Source organism: Heloderma suspectum, chromosome 2 (assembly GCF_057233095.1).
Source record: "Heloderma suspectum isolate Gila_16-S chromosome 2, 16-S_ref, whole genome shotgun sequence".
Lineage (NCBI taxonomy): Eukaryota > Metazoa > Chordata > Lepidosauria > Squamata > Helodermatidae > Heloderma > Heloderma suspectum.
The window spans coordinates 177,881,831-177,890,954 of NC_139459.1; the positions used below are offsets into that span (position 1 = coordinate 177,881,831).

General features: G+C 46.5%; 1 protein-coding gene across 2 annotated transcripts; it reads left to right on the top strand.

The window, feature by feature from the left end:
- The first annotated feature begins 18 nt into the window (after positions 1–18).
- Positions 19–9,118, top strand: UBL5 (ubiquitin like 5). Of its 2 annotated transcripts, none has more exons than XM_084836458.1 (5): positions 19–156; positions 2,648–2,774; positions 5,995–6,078; positions 7,078–7,115; positions 8,868–9,118. In XM_084836458.1, exons 2-5 carry the CDS (start codon positions 2,719–2,721, stop codon positions 8,909–8,911), a joined length of 222 nt encoding a protein of 73 aa, XP_084692584.1. In that variant the 5' UTR covers positions 19–156; positions 2,648–2,718; the 3' UTR covers positions 8,912–9,118. The 2 variants fall into 2 exon arrangements, with proteins under 2 accessions (XP_084692584.1, XP_084692583.1); XM_084836457.1 differs by having other exon boundaries at positions 19–84.
- Positions 9,119–9,124: the final 6 nt, after the last annotated feature.

Sequence of the window (9,124 nt, forward strand, 5' to 3'; positions counted from 1 at the left end):
GCGCGCCCGTCCCGATATGTTCCTAGAGCGGCTGTCCAGGGGCGGCCTCAGAGTTCCCCTCCGCCGGAGCGAGCGTCGGCCCAGGTAGGTGCGGGCGACGGCGGCCGGTGCGCCCTCCTTCGTTCTCTGGCAGTCTGCGGGGCAACTGTGCCAGGGGTGGGTATCTGTGTTTCCACGGACGGCTGGAGAAGTGGGGCGTGGGAATTCCAAAGGCGTGGCAGGCGCCAAAGACCCCTTCTCTGTAACCGGGGTAGTTAATCCGGAATTGTTAAGCAGGAGCTCTCCACGTTCTCCATCCCCGCCCCCCCCCCCGGTTTGTTTTCCATTTAGACCCGAGTCGCGTGTCGGGGTTTGGGAAGCGTGTCGACAAAGCCTCTTCTTGCCGCGGGCTGCCAGATGCAGCAGAGGACGCGGCGCCTGCGCCTTTAATAGATAGTTGCGTAGAAGCGGGCATTTTAGCAGCCGTAGAAGCGGGCATTGCGTGACAGCGCCCAAGACAGAAGGGCTGCCGTCTTCCTATGCCGCTGCAAACGTATTGGACGGCTTGCGCCAGGATCTCCAGCAGCTGGCCTCTGCGGCTTTGTTTCTTGCACTGCCAAGTTCTGGCCCCTCTGCCAGCCAGAGCGACTCGGCTGTGAGAGCCAGCAGTGCCCTCTTTGCCAGGAATGGGCAGGCTTCAGGTTTGGCGGTTCTACTTAGTTGTGTGTGTGTGTTTTTACAAGAACTTCACAACTGATCAACGAGAGCCACGTGGGAAATGGTGGCATAAAGGGGCTTCTGGAATCCACCGGGCCAAGCAGAATTCCCCCCCCCCCCACCACCAGGGAGGTCTGGAACATGCCACAACCCTTGACTGTAGCCCTCCCAGCACCACATCTCCCTCAACCCAGACCCACACTAATTGGGGGGCCCTCAGGTCCCCCCACTTAGCCCCATATCCACTCTCTGAGGCACATGACCAGATTTTAAGTGAAAAATCAACTCCCCCCAACCCCCCCCTCCAGCTGATCATCCCAATATTTAGAGGGTGGCCCTTGCATTCCCCTTGAAGTGGCTTCTCTCAAACAGCTAAACAAGTCCTGGACAGGGCCAGTAAGAGTTGGCTCACCTACCCCTCCAGGATGGCCTGGCTGCCTTTCTGTTTTGGTCCAGGTCTTGAAATTCACGAGTGAGTACAGAATTCCTGTTTTCCAAAGGCAGCAGCAGGGAGGTACTGGTATCTGTTCTCTAATATTTATCCCAAATAAATCACTCCCTCTGTCTTTGGTTTTGAGGAAGGCTTTGGAGATATCTTTGTGCATGCTGTAATTCCTGAATTTTAGAAATCCCCCCTCAGGGGCTTCTTGAGACTTATGGGAGGGGGAAGTTCTAAAATGCAGGGATTAGATAGAGTACAGTGTTCTTCACTGGAGGGTTGCTTGCAGTTCCCAGTTGCTTCATGTGTGGCTCTCTGCCTCTCTCTTGCTCTTTGTAGTAAGTGCTCACTCTCAGCAGGGGCTCTCTAGCTTTGCCTTGTTTACTTTAGCAGTGGGCTGGCTGGTGTGATCTGGGTTACTGGAGGAGGCTTTGGGGCTCATTAGCTGTAAGGTGGTGGTAGTGGGAATAGGAAAATACTGGAGCAATTGGCCAGTTAGCTGTGGTGGTGATGGAGCCCAAGAGGCAAAACGCAAAGCCGCAGTGGGGCACTGTATAGGTGGAATGCATGGCTGAGAGAGAGCAATGTGGACCTGCTCTGGGAAGTTTTGCAGCACTGAGCATTTTTATTCATTTTATGTATTTGTTTGATTTATATCCTGCCTTTCCACCCAAAAATGGTTCTCAAGGTGGCTAAGGATAATAATAACAAGATTAAAACACAAAGTTAATTAAAACAATCACACAAAAAAGCAATCACAAAAACAAATCAGTGACAAGAAAAAGATCCATCCCAGTTCAAGCATCAAGTGAGCCTCTTGGAATTTGATGACTGACTGATTGAGGCCTCGCCTGGTGACTGACTGTGGCCTCACTTGGATGACATGGAGGGAGGGGGAGGAGAGGTCCCCAAAGGCCTCCAACCAAATCCAGTGCACAGTATTACTGCTTGACCTGGGGAGAGGTGGGAAAGGAGAGCCCCCCCACAGCCTGGGAAAGGTCCCCAGGTGGTCTCGAATGGTGGTGCTTGGGACCAAAGTGACTCCTGCTTGAAAAATATCGCTGACTAATATAACTATAGTTAGGAATTATTCTGGGATGACTTACTGGGTTCTCTGTAAAAAAAACCCCTTGCAGTCTACCCATAACTTCAGAGAACGTGCGTCTATCTTTTTGCTAGTCTTAAGCAGTAAGGTTGTTTGTAAGCATAGTTAAGGGGAAATTAAATCTAGAGGTAGGATGACTACTTTATCCAGCTTCTGTGCCTTTGTGTAAGACAACATTTCCCATAATGACAAAACTCTAATGGGAGAAATTGTGCTGGTTGAATTCCTGGCTTCTTTCATTTTCTTTTAAGAGACAATGCTTGTAGGTTTGGGAACTTCTATTCCCCCCTTCTCTTTTTCTTGAAAATGTGCTCTAGAAAGTTGTATACCATGACTGCTCTATAACCAAGTAGCACAAGACACAAACTTTTCCAGAAATGGTTCTTCTTGTCTCCTTTTCCCAACAGTACCTCCAAAGGTTGGAGTCCTGATCTCTCCAATTTCTTGTTCCACGGACTGGTGACAGCTCCAGATCGGGATGATTGAAGTGGTTTGCAACGATCGGCTGGGCAAGAAAGTGAGAGTGAAGTGCAAGTATCCAAGGCACAAAGCTATAGTTTCTGCCCACCTGGGGCAGGCTGGGTGGCATCTTCCTGCCCTAGATTCAGCTGTTGTGTTTTGTCTGTGAGGCCTGTAATACATGAGAAAGGGATACTAGACATGGAAGGCATTTTCCATGAGTACTGTTCGCTTGGGATGTGAGCATGGTTTAAAAGGAAGCCTTTGTTTTTGACTGGGTAGATAGCTTTTTGGAGGGCCATCTCCTCCTTGTCTCCAGTCATAAGTATATCCCTGGAGGGGCAGGGGATGGACTGGAAAGTGTTAGTCCCCCATGTCTTCTACTGAGTGCTCCACAGAGTGGGTTTGAAGGCTCATAATCTCTCAATGATTTGCCATTTTAGAGACGTGAGTAGTGGCAGGGTGGTTGAGGAACTTTAGGATTTCTTCATGGGACTGGTGCATCCATCACACTGCCCCTTTTGTGTGTGTGTGTGTGTGTAGTTTCCAGTAGTACTTTGACTGTATTGCCCGGGTGGTATGCCAGCTGTACTAATGGGAAGAGCAAGCCTCTTTGCATCTCATGGGTCCTCAACCTGTGTGTGTGTGTGTGTGTGTATTACATGTACTTGCAAGTAGGAGGCCGCCACTAACCTTTTGCCAGTGCACGCATCTGATGATGTGGACAGTGTCCATGAAAGCTTATGCCAGAATACAGTTGTTAGGTTTTAAGGGACCACAAGACTTGTTGCTTTTGGCAGGGGCCCTTTAACACTAGAATTTGTGGGAGCAAAGAAGCCCCTTTGTTTATATGCTGTTTTGAACTGCGGAAGCATGTGCTGTCCTCCTAGTCCTGCATTGTGTGTGGCAGTGGGAATAAGAGATCTGTCTGTCTGTCTCAGGAACCTCTAGGCAGTAGGTGATTCACCAGAAATCAACCAGTGATCCACCAGCAGACCAAGATCTGTTGTTGTTCAGTCGTTCAGTCGTGTCCGACTCTTCGTGACCCCATGGACCATAGCATGCCAGGCCTTCCTGTCCTCCACTGTCTCCCGGAGTGTGCTCAAGTCCATATTCATTGCATCGGCGATGCTAGCTAGCCATCTCATTCTCTGCCGTCCCCTTCTCCTTTTGCCTTCAGTCTTTCCCAGCATCAGGGTCTTTGTGCCTATCCTTACTTTACAGGGGCTTGGGGAAGTGGTGGCCCTCTAGATGTTTTGGCCTACAACTCCCATCAGCCCTCACCACTGGCTGTGCTGGCCTGGGCTGATGGGAGCTGGGAGTCCAACAAATCTGGAGGGCCACAGGTTTAAATGGTTTAGTTAAAGGCTTCACAGAGGAGATAAATACTGAGCTGGGCAGTGAAGAGAGTGAGGTGGCATTGCATAGGTTTTTGGGCAGGGAGTTTCAGTCCTAAGGGATAGCAAGGTATAGTGGGTGAAGTTGTTTAAGGGAGCAGGAGGATTTTGGGTGACTGGAGAAAAGATCTGAAGAAGTACAAGTATGACCTTCCTTTCTTCCTTTAATTGTGGCAAACCTTTGTGTCGCCCCGGCCATGGGCATTGAACTCTTAGGTTAGAGGTGCGAAGACAGCGATAAATCAGAGTCAATGGTTTGCTTACAAGGAGACTTTATTGAGTAACTTACAGCACACAGGCATACCCAATGGTTGGATCAGACAGCTTCTCTGAACCACGAGCCATTGGGTCAAATGGGTCTTATATAGGGGTGTACGAAACCCCACTTATCTGGCTCCGCCGGGTTCCGCAGGTGGGGGGAGGCGATCCGTTCTTCCCACTGGAATCCTCGACGGGGGGGGGGGGGAGGCGATCCGTTCCTCCCCCCCCCCCCTGAATCCTGCCCAGCTGGCTCCACTCCACGGCCAGGCTGCGGAGCTGCCGGCCAGGCCAATCCGCAGCGGTGCCTCCAGCTGCTGCCGGGTTGCTGTGGACGCAAATGGCGTCCTGTGTAGGGGACAGCGCGTGGTAGGCTACGTAAATATTTACATAGCCTATCATGGCTAAAGCAGGGACACAAATGGCGTCCCCTATGCCATTTGCATTCCCGCTTTAGCCGTGATAGGTTACGTAAATATTTACGTAACCTGTCACGGCAAAAAAAAAGGGAATGCAAATGGTGGCGGCTATGGCGGCTGCCATTTGCATTCCCTTTTTTAGCTGTGATAGGCTATGTAAATATTTACGTAGCCCATCACAGTGAAAAAGGGAACGCAAATGGTGGCCGCTGTAGCCGCCGCCATTTGCGTTCCCTTTTTTTTCCATGATAGGCTACGTAAATATTTGCATAGCCTATCACAGCCATTCGAAAGACGCGAATGGTGGCTGCAGACGCGGCCGCCATTTGAGGAGCACCGGAACGGCCAAGAAAGGTAGGCTCTGTTCCAGGCCCATTTCGCGGGGTGGGGGGGGGGCGGGGGGCTTCGTTCCACCACAGATTTTGGCCTCACCAAGATCCGTGGTGGAATTCTCTGTCATGCCTAGTCACAAGTTAGCAGTATAACAGCAGCAAGCGCCCCCTAGTGTGCATTCCCGGCATAAACTAACAGCACTTGGTTCTCAAGCATAGCCACCTGTAGCTTTAAGGTAAACAAACTGTTTCTTAGGCACATCAATGATAAGACATTCTCCTCATTAGTGAGGAATGTTCTGAGAAGGCGGATATCAGCCTTTTGACTCATCTGTGCATGCTCGGAGGCTTACTAGCAAGGGAATTGCACCAATAATGAACTTAAGCAAGCATTATGGATCTCTAGGCCCCCCCTAACACTACAAATGACTTGGCCACGCTCTTGGGGCCAATACACCTTTTATGGCCAGAGGTGAAGAAAGGTGTTTTAAACTAAGTTAAAAAATAGGAGCATTTTAAACAAATAAGTGTTCGTATTATGTATGGTTATTTGTTACCCACCTTGAGCTTTTGGGGGATAGGGTCGGTTGGAACATCCAAATGTGTAAAAATGTGTTTTTTCTCCCAGGTTTTGGAGAGGTTCAGGCCAGGTTTTCTCCCAGGTAGCCGAGCTTCAGGCCAGAACATGTGTGTGTGTGTACGTGCACATATGTAGAAGTGTGTGAGAGTGATGTACATGCATGCACAGGCTCAACTACATCTTGTTCCCAGGGACTCGATTGCATGGAATAGATAGACATTTCACCATGAATGCAAAGTCTGCTTAGTGGTTATGATATATAGGGCTCCATTTGAGACATTTTTTTCCTTAACTGGTACCCCTTCTCAGCTGTGATGACACCATTAGGGATCTGAAAAAGCTCATTGCTGCCCAGACTGGTACTCGTTGGGACAAGATTGTGCTAAAGAAATGGTGAGTGGAAGAGAAACAAGGACTGGCCTGAAATAAAGAGGTCCTTTCCTGCATGCAGAATTTCACATGGCATTGGGGTGGATCCCTTAAGCAGCACCCTTAGCTTGTTCTGAGGACCCATAGCTCAATGGCCATGGGCATGCTTTGATTATAAGAGGCTCCAGCCTTGATCCATATTGTGGGTAATCCCAGGGTCACCACACACGGTTGCAGACCAGGACACATGTTGCATTGTTTAGCACTGATCTTAAGTCACGACCTTTCCTTTACATTTTTATTTATTTCCTCACAATATTCGTATACTGATTTTCAACCGAAATTGTTCTCAAACTGATTCACAATAATCACAAAACAATAACATCAAGTAAAACAGTTGATTTAAGTTTAAATGACAAAAATCAGAAAACAGGAGGGTAACAATGGCACGGTATCCAAAACTGGCAGGTAAAATCGAACAGAAAAGGTACAGCCAAGGACTTTGAAAGGAAGCATGCCAACTTTACTTCAAGGATGATGGAATCTCACATATTGGTGGGGAGGGGGGCCACCTCTGAAAAGTCTATGTTCCTCATTGATGACAGTCTAAACTCCCTAGTTGGTGTAACATGAAGCAGGGCTTGATGAACAGATCTTAATGTCTGGGGTGTTTCCGTGTACTCATATAGAAAGAGGCACCCTTTGAGATATGCTGGAGGACCTATTCCATTTAAAGGTCAAATCCAGCAGCTTGAATTGCACCCAGAAACAGACTGGTAACCAGTGTAGTTGTTTTAAAAGAACATTAATATGATTGCATTATCTGTCAGAAACAGGCAACCACATTCTGTATCAGTTCCTGAGCCATCCTCAAGGGTAGCTCCATGTAGAGCCTGTTGGCTCCTGATTTTTTTTTTGTAACCATCTGTTAGTTGCAGATGCTTTAACAGTGTCATAATTTCCACCTTTTATCAAACTGTAACAAATTAAGCTGGACTAATCATCTCCTTTGTTTTAATGTAGGTACACCATTTTCAAGGACCATGTGTCACTGGGAGACTGTATCCTTAAACAATCCTGGGGGCTGGCAGTTAAAGTAGGGGCTGGGTCATGGGGGAGTGGAAAGTACTCCTTAAAATTGCCTTCATATTCAGAATCTTTATGCGCTCCAGTCTTGTTACTTCAAATAAAATATAGTTTATTTTGTGTAACAGAAGCCGTTACAAACACATAACACATCAAAGACAAAGAACAGAGATATTTAAACAGTTGGTTAGTTAATTGGAAGGTTTTAGTACAGGGGTGCAAAGCCCAGGTGGTCGCGCCCCTTTTCCCCCAACTGCTGATTGTGTGGTGGTTTCTTGGCTTTTGTGCAGTTTTTTCCCCCATTTCAAAAGGTTGAGATGCCTCTCCTAAGTCTTAGTTACTGGCAATGAGAGCTAAAATATGCTGGGTTTGGGCAAATATTTTGGCCCAGTCCCTTTTGCCCCACCCATCTGGAATGTGGCCCCTGAGAACGTCCCCAAAATGGAATTCAGTCCTCAGGCTGAAAGATGTTCAACACCCCTGTTTTAGTAGAATATTAAATCGCTTTCTGATTCCATAAGTTACTGTGTCAGGGCCCGTCAGCTGACTTATCTGCTCTCACCTAGACCCAGTGCTAGATAGCCTTAGCTACTAGACCAGAGTTCTCCTGTACACACTGCTTGGTCCTCTTGAGTGCTGCAGAAGTTATTCTGCTTCCCAGGGGTCATAATTCTCCTTTCTGAACCTTACACAGAACAGATCAGGGGCCTTAGTTGACCACTGCTTAAAATGCAAGTTGAGGTTTATCCCTTCCCTGTTTCCTGTTGCTCTTAGGACTTGCCTACCATTGTTGCTTGCCTCCTGCACAGCTTTCTCTTCCCTGCCTTGTGAAATTTGAAATTGTAGGTCTTAAAGGCCCTGAAAGAAATCATTTCAGTTCATTTTGGGCTTTTAAGTTTTGAATCGCAAATCTTTGATTTTTGGAGATGCAAAATTTTCAGGAGGGGTTCAGGTCATGAAAACCTACGATCCAAATGGAGTTCATAAAATTGGACTTTGTTCTTTCAAATCCTGAACTTTGGATTTGAGAATTTTTAATGAACAAATTTAATCAAAATGTTGACTTTATTCAGTTCTTTATTTTAGCACTACTGCAGGTCTATAGAATGGACAAGAGCCTTTTCTCCATGCATACAGTCTCTTTGCACCTTCTGCAGCATGTGTAAACAAACAAGGAAATCTTCTTTTTATCTCTAGTTTCCCAGTTTGTCTGAACCAGGAAACTATGCTTAAAAGCTTTGGAACAACTCCGGATATTAAAACCATGGATCAAAGTTGGCTTAATATCCTGGCTTGAACTGAAGTTGTTAATCATAGTTTCTTGGTCTGGACAAAATGAGAGACTACAATTAATGGAAAAGTTCCTGGTTTGCTGGCCTGCACAGAGGTAACTCTGCATATGGCCAAAATACTAGTTAATATCTTTGCTTGATCATCTGATCTTGTCCCCTATTGATTTGCATATAAGTTCTACATCTATACCTTAAATGGTAATATGTGAATGACTCTGTCACTGCCCCCCTTCATATATGTCTACTCAGCTGACTTGATTGGTGTTTAGAATGAACTTGTAGGAAGTATATGTTTTGACAGTTCTGAACTGATGTGTGAATTTCAGTATCTGTGATATTTTTAAAAGCATCGTTCTGTTAGATTTTTTCCAAACGTGTACATCACTAAAAGTGAATATTTTTCAGTGGGAAATGACCTTAACTAGTCACTTTCAGATGAAATCCATGATGGCATGAACCTCGAACTATATTATCAGTAATTTGGTCATGGCAGCCATTACCTTTTCTATGGTATTTTGTTCTTAATTTCTTATTTGACTTAAACTCTTGATGGTTTGTTTTGTGGCATGAGATTTGCTTAGCAGTATTTTATCCCTGATGGCAATAAACCAGAAAACCTGTATTCAGGCTGTGTTTTTTCTTGTCTTTTAAAAATTTGAATGTTTATAATAAATGTGACCTGACAACATGTG